The 17,248-nt window shown below is 50.9% G+C and overlaps 6 protein-coding genes across 6 annotated transcripts; 5 read left to right on the forward strand and 1 right to left on the reverse strand.

Annotated features, from left to right (window-relative positions):
* Positions 1–520: 520 nt before the first annotated feature.
* Positions 521–3,492, forward strand: ASPZODRAFT_12783 (hypothetical protein; the record flags this gene model as incomplete). The annotated part of the gene is made up of 2 exons (XM_022721849.1): positions 521–2,358; positions 3,276–3,492. 2 exons carry the CDS (start codon positions 521–523, stop codon positions 3,490–3,492), a joined length of 2,055 nt encoding a protein of 684 aa, XP_022584173.1.
* On the forward strand, positions 3,483–4,288 carry ASPZODRAFT_128158 (hypothetical protein). Its single transcript, XM_022721944.1, has 2 exons — positions 3,483–3,713; positions 3,779–4,288. The coding sequence occupies exons 1-2, from the start codon at positions 3,582–3,584 to the stop codon at positions 4,085–4,087; spliced, it is 441 nt and encodes a 146-aa protein (XP_022584174.1). The 5' UTR covers positions 3,483–3,581; the 3' UTR covers positions 4,088–4,288.
* A 391-nt stretch (positions 4,289–4,679) lies between these two features.
* On the forward strand, positions 4,680–5,777 carry ASPZODRAFT_149157 (hypothetical protein; the record flags this gene model as incomplete). The annotated part of the gene is made up of 3 exons (XM_022725464.1): positions 4,680–4,731; positions 4,787–5,219; positions 5,297–5,777. The coding sequence occupies 3 exons, from the start codon at positions 4,680–4,682 to the stop codon at positions 5,775–5,777; spliced, it is 966 nt and encodes a 321-aa protein (XP_022584175.1).
* Positions 5,778–6,458: 681 nt separating this feature from the next.
* ASPZODRAFT_31156 (hypothetical protein) lies at positions 6,459–7,602 on the forward strand (the record flags this gene model as incomplete). The annotated part of the gene is made up of 2 exons (XM_022728214.1): positions 6,459–6,990; positions 7,106–7,602. Coding segments are annotated over 2 exons (1,029 nt in total), but the record flags the coding sequence as incomplete, so codon positions are not given.
* A 946-nt stretch (positions 7,603–8,548) lies between these two features.
* On the reverse strand, positions 8,549–13,038 carry ASPZODRAFT_59242 (hypothetical protein; the record flags this gene model as incomplete). The annotated part of the gene is made up of 2 exons (XM_022728830.1): positions 8,549–8,678; positions 8,732–13,038. The coding sequence occupies 2 exons, from the start codon at positions 13,036–13,038 to the stop codon at positions 8,549–8,551; spliced, it is 4,437 nt and encodes a 1,478-aa protein (XP_022584177.1).
* Positions 13,039–14,425: 1,387 nt separating this feature from the next.
* On the forward strand, positions 14,426–17,122 carry ASPZODRAFT_995648 (hypothetical protein). Its single transcript, XM_022730614.1, has 5 exons — positions 14,426–14,481; positions 14,535–14,937; positions 14,989–15,150; positions 15,205–15,301; positions 15,358–17,122. The coding sequence occupies exons 2-5, from the start codon at positions 14,772–14,774 to the stop codon at positions 16,835–16,837; spliced, it is 1,905 nt and encodes a 634-aa protein (XP_022584178.1). The 5' UTR covers positions 14,426–14,481; positions 14,535–14,771; the 3' UTR covers positions 16,838–17,122.
* Positions 17,123–17,248: the final 126 nt, after the last annotated feature.

The raw sequence follows: 17,248 nt of genomic DNA on the forward strand, positions 1-17,248 counted from the left end.
TCAGGTTCACTCGAATAATAAAAGAATCATGGTTAGGTACCCGATGAATCTGAGAAAATGGGGTGATTTGCCGTCGACGTCATATACAATATCATATAAATCTAGTATCCTCACTAACAGTCTTGTTCTGTGTTTCAGTGCTTCTATCTCCCTATTCCTCCTACCATACGGAGTACCTAGGTAGTAACTAGTAACTACCTATCTACTAGTTATCCTACCGCAATCCTCTAAAATCAGCCAATACCACAGCTGATAAACTCCTAATCGAATCAAGGCTATCCTCCAGTCATCCTCCAATCCATTCAGCCTTAATCAGAAAGTCTCACAAGGCTCAAGCGCCCAGTCACGGCGCCAGCTGAAACGTGCCGGGCAAAACGACCGACGTCACGGTCTGCCTTGCCCCGCCCTCGTATAAAACAGACGTCCCCTCCTTGAAAACCTCACACCACTCTTCTTTCATCCTCGACTTTTCTTTTCCATCAAATTTACGACTTACTATTCAACGACTTTTCTGTTTAACATGTCCCGCTACGATCGCTACGAATACCCCCCCTACGCCCACGGCGCCAGACACTCGCAAGATCTCGTCCGGCATCAAGACGACAGTACCGAGTCCGTCGAGGAGATCCAGCGCGATTACCCGCCTGGTGAATACGACGAGTACGGGTACGGCCCTCCGCGCCGCACGAGGGTCACCACCGTGCGAGATGGGGTGAGGCGGACGCAGTCGGTGAATAGTTCTCCCAGGGGGACTTATTACTATGAAAGTACTCGGTATGAGGGTGGAGGAGGAGGAGGAGGAGGTGGTGGTGGTCGTCGTCCTCGGGAATCAAGAGAGTCAAGAGAGTTCAAAGAGTCCAGAGAGTCCAGAGAACCCCGCGAGTCTCGTCATTCAAGACGATACTACAATGATAGGTCATCCAGATACTCTTCTGCCAGTCGGTCACCGCCGCCCTCGTCTTCTCGTCGGTATGGTAAGGGGTCATCACGTCATCACCGGTCTTACTCGTATTCACCCTCGCCGACGCGCAGTAAGAGCAGGCACACCCGCGAGAAGGACGAGCGGATTGCCCAGGCCGTCAAGGCCGCGTTGACTGCTGGTGCGGCCGAGGCGTTCCGTCTCCGCAACGAGCCAGGAGACTGGAAGGGTGCTAAAGGTCGCCGCATCCTCACCGCTGCCATCGCGGCAGGCGGCACGGACGGCATCCTCGATCGCAATAATCCCGAAAAGCACTCCACGCGGCATATCATCGAGTCTACCCTTGCCGGGTTGGCCGCCAACCGTCTCGTGAATGGGCCTCGTTCTCGCTCCCAGTCCCGCTCAAAGTCTCGTCACCGCTCCAAGTCGCGCGGCGGCAGCGGTGCCCTTAAGGATGTCGCGGCTACGGGGCTACTCGCTGCTGCAGGCAAGGAGATCTACGACCACGTGCGGAACCGGTCGCGGTCGCGGTCCCGTCCTGCGGGGGGACGCGGCCGCTCGAGTTCCCGGAATAGCGGTGCCGGCGATCACCGCGGCTCCTCGCGGCGCAGCAAGAGCGTGTCCGAATACATCAACAAGGGACTGGCAGCCTTGGGACTTGGCGAGAGCAGTAAGAATAGCGACGCGGGCGGCAGACGAGACAAAGACATGCATGACCGTGACCATGACCATGACCGGCCGCGACGGCGGCAGCGGCGGCGTCACCTCAGTGACTCTGAAGACTCTGGCTCCTCCTGGAGCAGCGATGAAGACTCTCGCGATGACCGGGGACGATCGAGGCGTGGTGATAGGCATCATTCTCGAGAAGTAATATCCCCCAGCACAGGCTACTCGTCGACTGAAGGTGGCCGGGGCAATTCCCGGCTGAAGAAGACGAAGAAGAAGAATAATGATTCCCATACAGACAGTGATTCTGACCTAGGCGACAGTTCTGACGAGAAGAAACAAGACAAGAAGCTCCGGCGCGATACTTTGCTGACCACGGGGCTGGCGACGGTGGCGACGATCCACGCCGCCCACAGCGTGTACAAGGGGTACGAGGGACGAAAGAAGCGCAAGAAGGAGGTCGAGGAGGGGGAGATGACGCCCCAGGAGGCACACAAGCTGCGCGTGCGGGCCAACCTCGCCGACGCCGCGAGCGTGGGCCTCGCCGCGCTGGGCGTCAAGGGCGCCGTCGGCGAATGGAAGGAGGTTCTCGAGAAGAAACACGAGCGAGACCATTACCATGAGGAATGTGCGCATCGACATGAGAAACGTTCGGCCCGGCGCTCCCAAAGCTCGGCCCGGCCCTCGCAATCCTCCGCCCTGCAGCGCCGGAATACTAGTCTCGACGGCGATAGGCCTTTGTCGCAGGGGTTTCACTATTACGATGGCAATCCGTATGGATACGGTGTGGAGGAGTATCCTCGTTCCCCTACTATCATGACTTGATATGACTGTTATCCATGTTTTATTCTTATTCATGCTTTATGATTATGACCATGAGAACACGAGCAACGAGAATCATCTTTCTATTCTTCACCTATTGTAGATGCTTTTGTCATGTAGCTCTTTCAAGACGTATCTCGTTCTCAAGAACGAGCAAGACATCCTTCCACCAGGTGAGAAATAGATTGCTAAGAGTAGTATAGGCCAATGAAACGAGGTTAGTTGGTCCCTATTTCCTCAGGATCAACACAAATAGCCCTGTAGCCCTCGATCTATCCTTCTTCACATGCAGTGACATATGGATGCGAGAGGGCTATGCGTCTACTTCACTACTAGAAGGGTAGAAGTCGTTGTGGAGTGTCAATCAGAGATACATTATAGTTCACTGTATCAATCGAGTGTAGCTGGTAGAAGAGCGTGAGGTCATGCTCATCACGCTGGTTTTCGCAGACCTGGATAGAGTATTCTTATTGACCTGGGTGTTAGGTAAAGCCTGTAACAGAGATGAATAGGACAAGACTGAAGCTATTCATATCAGACACAGACTGGCCAGAACAGTCGATGGATTCTTGGAATGCTAGACTAAAGATAGTCTGGATTCTTTGTAGGCCATGGCATCAAGTGGCGAGTCTAGATCTCCCAGTCTCCAGCTCTGGAATGTGGACACTGAGACCCTTTGCTAGACTAGACGCCAGTGAGAGTTCTGGAAGATGGAGGACTGTCGTCAGAAGGTATTGTAGGAGATAAGCAAGACGTCAATTCTGTTTCATAATTGCTCTGCGTTCGAGTTGCATTGCAGGTGTCATAATATTAGACTGTAATTCATATTAACATCCGTATGTAGCAAATGATTGATTCCAGATCCAAGTGCTAGTGTTCGCGTCTCCGTCGTTAATCGCGTGTTCTGGACTCGAGACGAGACGCACAGGACGTGCGTGTGGCATTCAGAGAAGTACCAGCCTTCTCCATTCCTCCCAGCCCAACACCACAGCTTCGATCTGACCAAGGTATATATGAAGGCGATGATGCTCGAGTTTGCCACTGATCAGCAAGATCATCCATCATCATTATTCTCCATCCCTTGACAGGTCATCCCTGACTTAAGAGGTCCTCCCGTGTCTGTCGAAGCAATCTCTCATTACCAATTCGAATACCTACCTACCTATCCAACAAAATGGCTACCTTCGCATCCATCACATATTTCCTGCTCACCATCTTGACGCTATCGTCGATGGTGCACTCTCTGCCGATTGTAGCAGGAGACAACACACGTACCAGAGCCTTGTACCCGCGATCTCCCTCTCCAGTGAGTGCCTTTTACCTTGAATAATATATGATCGATAGGAATTTGATTTCTAACCCTTGGAAAAGCGTCTTATTGAACCCAACGCCAACGGATTGCTCGCCAACATCATCGCCAACCTCGGTCTTGACGAACTGAGCAACTCGCAAGACTCTACCTCGGATAACAAGGACATCAGCAACTTCGAGATCGACGAGACCAAGAAGGTCACTTCGAAACACCATATCAACGATACCGTCGTCGATGCCGGTAACTTCACTTCGGGCAAACAGACAAATATCACCAATGTTGACAATCTTGTCAATGACATCAAGTCGTCCTTGGCGCAGAGCATCAAAGCGGCCCTCGACGACAGCGATGAGGTTTCCTTGAATTAAGCTAGATGTCTGATTCTCTCTCTCTCTCTTTCTGTGTGTGTGTGTTATTGTCTTATTCCATCACGATGGTCTGGCGTTTAAGGGTTTGATCTGGTAAGCGATTTGGTCTTGGGATTGGCGTTTGGATACATTCCTTTTCATGAGAGTACGACAGTATAGTGTGAGCATCTAGTTGTAGGTTTACTAGAACAGATTAATAAGAATATCAATCAATCCAATCAAGTACTATGTCATGATCATAAGTGCTGGTATGTGGCGTCTGATGTGAATTAGTCTTCGTGACCGGATATAAGCACCTACCTAATTCCGTTGGCATATCACCGAACAATCAACATGTGAGCCATTCATTCATTTTTACCCATGTGTATCCAGCATGGAATAGCCCTTCGGACACCGACTTCGATGTCCGTAAACTGAATCTCCGATCCTGTCATGGAGTAGTCAGTCGTGGAAACCGGCAGAGTATAAAAATGGACTCAGCTGCGACGGGGTCAAGGGAAGCGGCAACAGGCTACATCAGCTTCAAAGAAATCTCGTTTGGAAAGCTTTGGATACTACTATACCATCTTCGCCTCAATATACTTTCCGCAAAATGCCTTCTCTTGTTGGAAAGGAAATAGGAGCCACCGGCTATGGGATGATGAGTACGCCGCTTCCCGTCTGTCTGTTTGATTGATGCGAGTATTAAAATTATACCAGGATTGACTTGGAATACTCAGCTGCCGTCTGAAGAGCAGAGCTTTGAGACCTTGGACACAGCCTTGGACCTTGGTGCGAACTTCTGGAACGGCGGGGAGCTTTACGGCCCCGTGGACTTCAACTCTTGCCATTTGCTCAACAAGTATTTCACAAAGTACCCCGAGAAGGCAGACAAGGTTATATTGAGCATCAAGGGAGGCAATAAGGTCGGGGAACTCGTATGGGATGGGTCCGAGGCCAACATTCGCCGCAGCGTGGACGAATGCCTCCGGATCCTGGACGGGAAGAAGACGATCGATATCTTCGAATGCGCCAGACAAGACCCCAAGACCACCGTCGAGCAGACGGTGACTATCTTGGCCCAGTATGTCAAGGAGGGCAAAATCGGCGGGATCGGTCTGAGCGAAGTGGATGCTGAGACTGTCCGGCGGGCGTACGTGATTCTTTTACTCGCCTCTACATTATTGTTTTTTTCTTGTTCTATGCTGACATATGTTTTGGCATCTATAGGCACAAGGTCCATCCTATCGCCGCGGTTGAAGTAGAATTATCACTCTTCGACACCCATATCCTCGAAGATGGCACGGCAAAGGCCTGCGCAGAGCTCGGAATCCCCGTCGTCGCCTACTCGCCCTTGGGCCGGGGAATTCTAGCCGGTGCCTTTACAAACCTATCCGAAGTCCCAAAGGGCGAGTTCGTTCACTTGTTGCCTAGGTTCCAGGGTGAAGCCATGGAGCAAAACCTCAAATTGGTGAACGCGGTCAAGGAACTCGCCGCTCGCAAGAACGTTGCACCTGCTCAGATTGCTCTGGCCTGGGTCCTGGCTTTGAGCGAAAAGCCAGGTATGCCAACCATGATACCAATTCCCGGAGCCACTACCAAGGACCGAGTCACCCAAAATATGAGAGGCGTACCGGTTCTGTCGGATGCAGACCTGGCCGAGATTGATGCTATTCTAAAGCTGCACGAGGTCATTGGTGACCGCTACTAGCTGTCAAGCAGACTGTTACTCTAATCAAAAAGGAGAGCATGGTGGAAATGGCATGGAGAAATGATGTATTGATGAAGATGATAAATAGCCTATATTTTGAGGAACCTGCACACTATAATTCTATATTTTTTATTAGCTTCATGAATCCAATTTCACAGCAAGCGTAAAACAGGGAAAGAATGTAGTCAGGTCAAGTGTAGAAGAGGTCAACATGCAGTCTCACAATAGTAGGAGACTGTCGGCATTGCAGAACTCTTATTTTATTCATCATAAGGAAAGGAGGAGCTTGGGAGACGGAGAAGCATACCTTTACAGATAACTATATGACAGTGTTAAACTAACAAGACTTTAGTAAAATGATTCTGATATTTAATTATCGTCAAATTCTGATAATTCAAAATAGCAGATTGATAGCTAATCACGTCTTGTGGGTGTTTATTGTTGCATGGATATCGTGTTGTAAAGGGAAAAGGAGAAGAGAAAAAAAAAGAATCGCGCGTTTTGACAGGATTAATAGCCTCGTCACGTGGCTGACCATGCAGTATACTCGACGTTCTGCGCTTGCCAAAAGCCTCCCTCTCGACCTTGACGACCGGGAGGTGTCACTGACCTGTCCGTCAGCGTGGGCATTGATTTTTCTTTGAGGAATCCTCCCATCGACATTGCTCTCTCTCGCCCGCCATGGCTGACTCACCGGCTTCCTCTCTCTCGTCCATCATCACAGAAAGCTCATCCTCGGACCACGAGGAGGCAAAGCCCGACACACCCTCCGCCTCAAACCTCCCACCGTCAAAGCGTCGCCGCACGGGGATGGCTTCGTGGGATCGCCAAACTCCAATGTCAGCTCTGCAAGATGATATCCCTCCAAGCTCTCCTGCCTCGACCATCTCCTCCGATACCTCCGGCGAGCTGCCGACCGACCATGCGACCTTGGCCCTGCTCGGCAGTGCGATTGGGGACGACGACTATAGCGGCCAGGGGAATGACCAGGTCACCATATGCCGCTGGGAAGGCTGCGAGGCCGGTGATCAGGGCAACATGGACGAGCTGGTCCGACACATCCATGACGCGCATGTCGGCAGCCGACAGAAGAAGTACTCGTGCGAATGGGTCGACTGCAGTCGCAAGGGCCAAACCCATGCCAGTGGCTATGCGCTACGTGCCCATATGAGAAGCCATACGAGAGAGAAACCTTTCTATTGCGCACTTCCAGGTAAGACTGGAAACACACTCCCCCCCCCCTTCCCCCCGACCCAAGTGATCGATCGAGTTTTCTGTGAACGCACCCTTGGCAGCTGACAATGACCTTTTTCTCTCTCTCCATGCAGAATGCGATCGGAGTTTCACCCGGTCGGATGCCCTCGCCAAACACATGCGCACCGTTCACGAGACCGAAGCACTACGACCTTCGGACCCTGTACCGAAACATCACAACCCGGCCCTCCCTGCCCTTGGCGGCACCGCAACCCCTACCAGCAAACTGCAACGTATCAAGCTGAAACTCTCGCACCCCCCCAAAGATGAGGCAGATCAGTACGGCGACAGTGATGTGATTGAAACAGAGGACCTTGATGAGATCGAACTCCCCGAACTCGCTCCTGAGGTGGGGTTTGACGAGCACGAACTGTCGCTCCGCTCCATGGACCTCTACCGGCTGCTGCGCCGGCAGATCTTCTGGGCGGAGAAGGAATCCGTCGAGCTACGAAAGGAATGGGAGAGGATACAGCCCAAGCGCAAGGAGGCCTGGCGCGAGAAAGAAGGCATCTTTGACGACGTGATCGACGCCGAGCTCCGGCTTTTCAGCGCCATCGTCGGTAGCGAGGGTGTCGGAGCCCTGGGCGCAGCCGACGTCACACATGGCCTGGAGAAGTTCCAGCAGCAACAACGGCAAGCACAGCAACAGGCGGCAAGTGCAGCTGGTCCGCCATAGCGGGATGAAGGGGAGATATGACAATGTATTCGGTAATATCATTATGGATGGAGGAGTATCGGGGTTTTATCTTTCTTTTGGATTCCTCATGTACTGTATTGTTTTTTCTCTCTCTACAGCCATGGGATTAATGGCACCCGATTCTAAAATACTCAAACACACCCTTTACTTAGCTCTCATTTCTTTACGAGGAGTCCATCAAAATTCTGATTATGCAAAATCTAGTAGTATATGTCAATGACTTCTCTGGCACCCTTTCAGAACACAGTGGACAGACAGAGATCAAAGCAGCACAAGGCGTTCATCACATTTGACACTATTGGTATCAATGATATGCATTCCAGAGGACAATAGTCTCAAATCGCTTCTTTTATGGACAACCATTTTGGCAGAACATGAATATTTGTAGGAAAACAGAACCGCGGGCCCCAAGTTTTCGAGAAGAAAAACGGTCCCAGCAAGCCATGATCAATCCAAGGGCCCAAGTCTCAAAAAGATGAAACGGTCCCATTGGTCTCGTTGAGAATAAAAGGAAATTCGAAAGCAAGTGGCTCTCCCAGCATAAAGTACAACGTAGACATGAACCGCAGGGCCCAGCCAGAAGAGGGGTCCCAGGGCTTAAAAAATAGGAAAATAACGCAAGAGAGAAACAGACCCCCAAACATGTCATGCAAAAATCATTCAGTATGGACAGCGACCCATGCCGTGTAAATATCAAACTCATACCAACGCCCTGGCCATGCAGACATCCCAGTACTTTGGGGAAAAGGTTGAATAAAATGAAAAATGGCCTGGAAGTGGTCGCAATTCTGGGCCGAGTCTTGCAAACGGAGAGCAGACTCTAGGCCCCGTTCGATGAGGCTTTTTTGGCTGCAGCAGCCCGCTGAGCCGCCAGCAACTTGTCATACATCTCCTGGAGTTTCGAACCACCGGCGTCTTTGTTGGGCCAATAGTGGACCGCAACGTAGTGCCTATATTGAGCGTTAGAAAAGCTCCCTCTTCAACGGGCCATAGTCAGACTTACCAAAGGCGGGTTTCGAGGGAATGAAGAGATCCCTCGCCTTGTAAAGTGCGGCGGATGAAATCTCCGATCTTGCGGAGGAGATGGCGAAGCTCGGATGCACGCTCGGTTTTGCTCGGATAATTCTCCTTTGTGACCGAGGAGACGCGTCGAAGATCTTCGCGGATTGGTTTGAAAAATAGACGAGACATGTCTTCCTTTGAAGAAGAATTACCGTTCTCGCCCGATTTGCGTCGGCGGGCATCGTCATTTGATGCATCCGACATTCTATGACGAGGTCTCTCCCCGTCATGCACGGACCGGGGGCGGCCATCACGATTCGGAGTATGGTGACGCTCGACACTGTCCCGGGCACCATGGGTATGAGAACGTTGTCTGGTACGATCAACCTCACGCTGGCCCTTCCGGGAGCTTGGGGCGGGAGACGCGGAAACACTGGCACTTGTGTGGGCTCGCGAGGTCTTCCGGTTGTTTCGGTGATGGTTTTCAACCGCTCTCTTTGCTGTCGCGCTGGCCCCATTGCTAACTTTATCTTTCAGAACCGACAAAAGATAATCAGCTCGGCGAACCAGGTGGACCGCTCCGGGGGATTTGGTAGTCTTGTCCTCGCCGTTCAGTCGCTCATTCTTCCGTTCAACGCGATGTTCTTCCAAGAAGAGTTTATCACCCAGAGCTAAATCTGGATCATCTCGGATTTGTGCCCAGGCTCCGTAACCATGGCGGGCGATGCCTACACAGAGCATACCGTCTTCGCGAGCACCCCAAGGACAGCTATAGTCAGCAGCTTTAGTAGCCTCAGGAACTCTGAAGTTCTTGTACTCGGAGGCGGCGGAGGTTACTTCTTTGAGCATCCGCATTTCCTGAGGGCGCTCGACAATGGTATAAGCGTTGAGCCTCTTAACTCCGTGAAGATCAAAAAGAACAGCTTTCTTCTCCTTCTTGGTCGGCATTTTGCCCGCCTGTTCGAGAGCCTCCATTTTCTGCGCGTCTTCCCGGACAAGGGAGAAGGCTTTGTCGGTAATCTCACGGAGCGCAGCTCGCACGGTTTCCTTGTCGCGACCGACTAGGCGTGCTTCGCGAATAAGTTCGTCTTCCCGGTCGTCAATGTCACCATATCTCAAGTAGGAGCGGAGAAGATGTCGGTATTCCTTCTCCACAAGTGGTCGTTTAGGATCCAAAGTCGAGCCAGATTCGGACTCTTCATCGTTTTCCATGGCTACCTGTGCTCTCGCTAGCCTTTTCGCCTTGCGTTCCTCTCTCGAATCACGCTCGTCACTAGGAACATGACGTTTGCGTGGACGATTCTGCTCGATAACCTCCGCCAGGTAGCGTTCGTCGGCTTTCCGTTTCTCTTCTGCTTTAAGTTCATCGAGTTGTTCTTTGGGAATGATGTCATCCCAGGTCAAATCATCGACCTTGATATCGACGAAGTCGAAGGCTTTGAGAAATTCTTCGCCGCCGTCCGCTTGGATGCCCTCAACCTGTTCTGTCTGGTGGAGTTCGGCATTCTCCAAGACCGAGTCAATATCAAGCTGCTCCAGCTTTTTCTGGTTATCAGTTTGTTCGAACATCTTTTGGCCACGACGTTTGAGAATTCGAGAGATATCTTCCGTCGAATTAGGCTCCCCGAGGGTGATGCCGCCCCGGGCCATTTTGTTTTGAATCTCGCTTGCTTCCTTGTCCGTAACGCCACGTTGAATGGTGATGAATTCAAGAAGTAATTTGTTACGTGCTCTCTCGATAACTTCTTCCTCAACCGTGTCTTTTGAGACAAGACGATACACACTGACAGGTTTTGTTTGACCAATACGGTGGGCTCGAGCCATGGCCTGCAAATCTGCTTGAGGGTTCCAATCAGAGTCAAAAAGAACCACAGTATCTGCGGTCATCAAATTGATACCAAGACCACCTGCTCGGGTAGACAGGATAAAGGCGAAGTCGCTGCTACCGGGAGCATTGAAATGCTCGATCGCGAGGCGCCGGGATGCTGCCGGAATGGTGCCATCAAGGCGTTGGTAGGAATACCCGCGGAATTCCATGTAGTCTCCGAGGATATCCAGCATCCTCACCATTTGGCTGAAAATCAACACACGGTGGCCATCTCTTTTTAACTTTGCTAGAAGCTGATCCAACAGCATCATTTTACCACTGCTGGTAATCATGGCCCGCAAGACATCTTCTCTGCGAGTGCTTCCTTCGAGGATTCTGGACTCCGCATTGGGGAACATGAAAGGGTGATTACTGGCCTTCTTCAGCTCCATCATGATGTTTAACAGTGATTGCTTCTGGCCCTTGGTACCCTCGTTCAAGGCCGCATAGTTCTTAGTCAGAATGTTCTTGTAGTACTCGAGTTGAACATCGGATAATTCAACGCGGATGATCTTTTCAGTCTTGGGTGGCAAATCGGATTCAACTTTGGATTTAGTTCGTCGAAGCATGTAAGGTTGAATGGCCTTCGTCAATTCGGCAAGTTTTTCAGAAGCCGCTTCCGCGTTGAGATCCATGTCAGCATCGATATCGATCATTCCGGGATTCAGGAAATCGAGAAGGGCAGAGAGTTCCGCGAGATTGTTCTGGATGGGGGTGCCGGTGATCAAGAGTCTAGCAGGGGACTTGAACTCGAGGAGCTTGGTATAGAGCTGCGAATCACGATTTTTCAGTCTGTGAGCCTCGTCGACCGCCATGAACTGCCACTTGAACTGGCTCAAAAAGGCCGAGTCAAGAAGAACATATTCATATGTAGTCAGCAACACATGGAATTTGGCACGTTTTGGATTGCCGTCGATCATCAACTCATGCTCCCGAAGCACTGAGCGGGCAGCCTCATTCCCGTTGTACACGACGTAATTCAGGTCTGGGGTCCAGTTGTCAAAGGTTTCTGCCCAAGCTGGCATAGTGGAAAGAGGTACGACGACGACAAATGGACCCTGTTGGTTCCGAACATGGCGTAGCCAGTTGATGAAGGAAACAGTTTGAACAGTTTTACCGAGACCCATCTCATCTGCGAGGACGACGTTGCGATTCCGGACCCAGTTGAAAGCCATAAAATTCAGGCCTTTCACTTGGAAATCCTTGAGCTCTCCATTCTGTAGAAAACTCGGGGTGCCTTTGATGGGCTCGAAGTTGGCTCGAGTCGCCGGGTTTGATTCGGTCCTATCGGAGACGGGAGGGCGAGAAGAGCGGTCCAAATATCGGTCGATTTCGGTTTGGGCGACGGTACTGACAAGTCCCTCGCTCTCCCACGTGCAAGAGTCATAGAAGAGGCGCTTCCATTTGACAAGGTATTCAGTGGTGCCCTCTTCTGTCTCGTGCGAACTGATTACCCTCTCTACTTTCTTGTAATCTTCTATTGCTTCAACATCGCGCTCTCGGTCAAGATTCCACTTCTCGCGGTCCTCTGGAGCGGCATCGCCGTCGAGGTTGAGACGGATCTCTTGAGAAAGAACTTTTCGCACATAATTATCCAGGCGCCGGGTGCTGCGACAGTTGCCAAGAGTTTCTGTGGTCTCCCATGTTGCATGATAGTGCGACTTGCCCTGCCATTTAATGTAATATTCGAAATCGTGACGATCAACATTGGGACCTTCAGACTCGACATCAGCTTTCAAGCGATGATTGAGAACAACGTCGACAGCAGGGCGGTTATCTTCCACCTCGTTGACCCAATAGTTCTGAGCCGAATACTCCGGTTCATCTTCAAACATAGAGTCTTCATCATCTTCATTATAGTTGGACACCTTCGAGGCGTTACGTGTTGAGAAACGGACTTCGGCATGAACAGGTTCGTTGTTTTTCACCGCCTGGAGGATACGACGACGCCTGGCTTTGTTACGGCTGCCACCATACTCATCACTGTCCGATTCTGAGTAAGAGGAGCGAGTTGCGGAGCGTGAGGGGCGTTTAGACGACTGTTGGGAAGCGACGACACGTTTTCGTTTGACGCGTGGAGCGACGGCATCGGATTCCGAGTCCGAGGGAGAAGCGGCAATTTGGCGAACTATACGCGCACGCCCACTTCGACGGAGTCCGTAAAGGTCGGGATTCTGTCTGATATACTCGGACTCATCGACCGACGGTGATTTACGTTTCATCCCACGAGATGGTTCGGGTGATGAAGAGTTTTCATCGCTCGAGGGGCTGGTTCTGTCATCCGTATTTTCCATCTGGGAGTCATGGTCTTTATCGTCGTCATCATCCGCGACACTGGGTGACTCCGTATTATAAGAGTCGTCAGCAGCATCCGGCTCCGGTGATTCGGAAGGAATGCGATATTCGGCCGGCTGTGACGAGTCACGGTCGGCATCGCTCATAGGTTTGTCGGCAGAAGGGTTAATATCGCTGGCAATAGACGCGTCCGAGAAGCCATTGGATAAGCCTGCCATAGCTGAGGAAACGGGGGCAGATGGGATCACCATGCTAGTGGCTAGAGACGGGGACGAGTTAGCATTGAAGCTCGACACAGCGCTGAAGAGCGCCAAGAAAGGCAGTAGAGGTTTCAACACGACAAGGCGACCGATAAACCAGGGTGAGAGAACTGGTTTCCCCTGAGGAACAAGTAGAAATGAAGCTTTTGATGCAGGAGGGTGATTTTTTGATGACGCTGGGATGGACGCGACGACTGTGTTGGTGGAGGGAGGGAAGGTGCAACACGAGAGATACAATCACAAAACCAGAGACAGGGGATGCACTTCAATCAGTTCCTGAGCAAGAAACTCACTGACAGACCCCAGACACGAAGAATTAGGGAATTCATGAGCTGCTCCGGTGGGTCGAGAGCGTGGAGAAGTACACCAGCGGAGGAAATACGGACACGTCCAGAGAGGGCCAAAAACGCATAAAAAAATACTTACAGTCCATAGCTTGGTGACCCCGAGGCAAAGAGGGTCAGAGAATCAATGGTGACAGATAGAACAGGAGGTGGTGGTGGCGGATGGTGGGAGGAAGGGAGAAAAGCACTGGAGACTGCTGATGATTGAGGGAGCAGAAAGAGAGTTGTACGTCGGCTGGAGGTGAGCGAGTCGCAGTGAACGCCCGGGTTTCGCAGCCTGAGTTTCCAGGCCACTAGCCGCCATACTGTATGCAGTTTAGTGTGTCGGCAAGCGAGGCCCAAAGAGGCTTAACGCCCAGTCACTCGGGACGAGCGCTCGACCCGACTGACACCGATCAGGTGACTGCACGGTTGAAATAAAATGCGCCTGGAAGTTTTAGTGGCTTGATCTTGCGAGAGCCAATCACAGCAAGCCAAAAGCTGCTTGTTTCTGGTGCCTGAGGCATTCGCTAAGCCCGCGCCCACAATTCACTGGCATAGTTTTCTCTGGAGAACCCCTCTTTAGAAGATCGCAACAATCAACCATTCACTCTCTAACCCACCTGCCACCTGTCAGCGTTGCTCCGCGCAGGGCATCGGCCTATTGTTCTCTGGTTCTTGAATCTGTGGAGGTTCTATTGACTTCGGTACAGTTCGGACTGTTTGAGAGTCGTTTTTCTCGCCCATTTTTTTCGCCTGTTGTCTCGCAACCCGTGAATCTCGAGCAGGAAACGCGTCACTATGTCTGACAAACTTACTCGGTATGCTTTATTTTGAAATCTTGAGGAGTCTAAAATAGTCGCTAACTTCCTATATTCTAGTATTGCCATTGTCAATAGTGACAAGGTGTGTTCACACTGCCCCGCCTAGAGGTTCCGCCACCTGTATACAATTTTTAGGACTACTGCTTACACGAGTTATCCACCACGTATAGTGCAAACCGAAGGTATGAATGGAATATAACGCTTTGGGGAAATACAGCGGTACTCATTATTATAGAAATGTCGCCAGGAATGTAAGAAATCTTGCCCGGTGGTCCGCACCGGCAAGCTCTGCATTGAAGTCAGCCCGGACTCGAAAATCGCATTTATTTCCGAGCGCCTCTGTATCGGTTGTGGTATCTGCCCCAAGAAATGTCCTTTTGGCGCTATCCACATCATCAACTTGCCCACCAACTTGGAGAGCGAAGTTACCCACCGTTATTCCGCCAACAGCTTCAAGCTTCACCGACTTCCGATGCCTCGTCCTGGACAGGTACTCGGTCTGGTTGGTACAAACGGTATCGGAAAGAGTACAGCCTTGAAGATCCTCAGCGGAAAGTTGAAGCCCAATCTGGGTCGATATGACAACCCGCCAGACTGGGAGGAAATTCTGAGATACTTCCGTGGTTCTGAGCTCCAGAGTATGTGCAAGCGTTCCATGTAATGATTTTGCAAATGTCTAACCTGTCTAGATTATTTCACCAAGGTCCTTGAGGATAACTTGAAGGCTGTTGTGAAGCCTCAGTATGTCGATCAGATCCCCAGGGCAGTCAAGGGTCCCCTTCAGAAGGTCGGGGAGCTCATCAAGAGCCGCACTCAAATGGATAACATGGAGCACATCATGAAGGTCCTTGGTATGTCATCGTACCTATTTATGTGCTGATCTACACTCTAACAAGATGAAATAGAACTGAAGCAGGTTGAGAACCGTGAGATTAGTCTGCTTTCCGGTGGAGAGCTTCAGCGTTTCGCCATTGGCTTGGTTTGCGTGCAGAAGGCTGACGTGTACGTTTATTATCTCTCCGATGATCCCAGATCTCTATTCTAACAAGTCATTGCAGGTATATGTTCGACGAACCTTCATCCTATCTTGATGTCAAGCAGCGCCTGGCTGCTGCCCGCACTATTCGGGAGCTTCTCCGTCCTGATGACTACGTCATTGTTGTCGAGCACGATCTGTCTGTGCTTGATTATTTGTCCGATTTCATCTGTGTGCTTTATGGTCGTCCTGCTGTCTACGGTGTGGTCACTCTGCCTTCCTCCGTCCGCGAAGGTATCAACATCTTCTTGGATGGTCACATCCCTACCGAGAACTTGCGCTTCAGAGAAGAGTCCCTCACTTTCCGTCTTGCTGAGGCTGGTGACGACCTGATTGTCGACAAGAATCGTGGCTTCAGCTACCCTACCATGGAGAAGACTCTGGGCAGCTTCCACCTCAAGATCGATTCTGGCAAGTTCACTGATTCGGAAATCATCGTCATGATGGGTGAAAACGGAACCGGCAAGACTACATTCTGTAAAATGCTCGCTGGCGCTGAGAAACCTGATGGAAGCGCCTCTATTCCTCGCATGAACATCAGCATGAAGCCCCAGAAGATCACTCCCAAGTTCCAGGGTACTGTTCGCCAGCTGTTCTTCAAGCGTATTAAGGCGGCATTCCTGAACCCTCAGTTCCAGACCGATGTGTACAAGCCTCTCAAGATCGACGACTTCATTGACCAGGAGGTGCAGAACCTGTCCGGTGGTGAATTGCAGCGAGTTGCTATTGTCTTGGCTCTCGGTATGCCCGCCGACATCTATCTTATTGACGAGCCTAGCGCCTATCTCGACTCCGAGCAGCGTATTGTTGCCGCCAGAGTTATTAAGCGTTTCATCATGCACTCCAAGAAGACTGCTTTCATCGTCGAGCACGATTTCATCATGGCTACTTACCTTGCCGATCGTGTGATTGTCTTTGATGGAAAGCCGTCCGTTGATGCTCATGCCAACACCCCCGAGTCCCTCCTCACTGGTTGCAATAAGTTCCTGAAGAATTTGGATGTCACCTTCCGTCGTGATCCTAACAGTTTCCGTCCTCGTATCAACAAGTACAACAGTCAGATGGACCAGGAACAGAAGCTCAGTGGAAATTACGTAAGTACCCTTACATACAGCATCGCCGGCAAGAGCATATACTTGCTACAACCCTTTCCCCCCCTGCTCTTTCTTGCTGACTCCCAATCTAGTACTTCCTGGAGGAAGAGAACTGAAGGGGGCGTCCCTTATAAGCATCACCGCGAGCGTCACAGACGTGATGAGCGCGAGTCTGACTGGCGAAGAGATCGGCGTCGTCGCCGCGAAAATAATCGGTTAAGGGCGTTTCCCGGCGTTTCCGGCGCTTCCGCTTCTTGTACGAAACGACACTGTCGGCGGGCGTATCTACTTGGAGATGAAGCGAATGCCTCGGAGGATGATGATGAAGACGACAATTCCGACTCGGACAGCGGTCTACCTCCTGTCTCTGCACCGCTTCCAGTTCGTCTTATATTGTCAGTCATCTGAGAGCGTCATGCTTTTCGATCCTCATACGCACGCCTCGTATTGGAAGCCTTGATTTGGAATTTCTCTTGATATACTTGGGTTGGAGGGTTGAAAAGGGGATTGTCATTGAGCCCTAGGGCAAATCAAAAAGCATCAACGACGTTATGATAATAGATGGCTGTTTCATTTACATGATGGGACTTGCTTGGGAGAAGAGGTGCTAGCGGCGGGTCAAGTTAGGTGGCCTCTGTCATATCTGTGTGTTAGGAGTATAGTTAATTGAACATGGATTCTCAAGTTTATTTTTTGATAAATCTATTATTATATCTCTGCCACAAATCACCCAGCAAGCTCGGTTCTATGAAATGAGTCGGGAATATGTACAGTAGTACTCCAGACATCAGATTCTACATGGTGAATGATGCTCTTACG

This window comes from Penicilliopsis zonata (assembly GCF_001890105.1).
Source record: "Penicilliopsis zonata CBS 506.65 unplaced genomic scaffold ASPZOscaffold_2, whole genome shotgun sequence".
NCBI classification, from domain to species: Eukaryota; Fungi; Ascomycota; class Eurotiomycetes; order Eurotiales; family Aspergillaceae; genus Penicilliopsis; species Penicilliopsis zonata.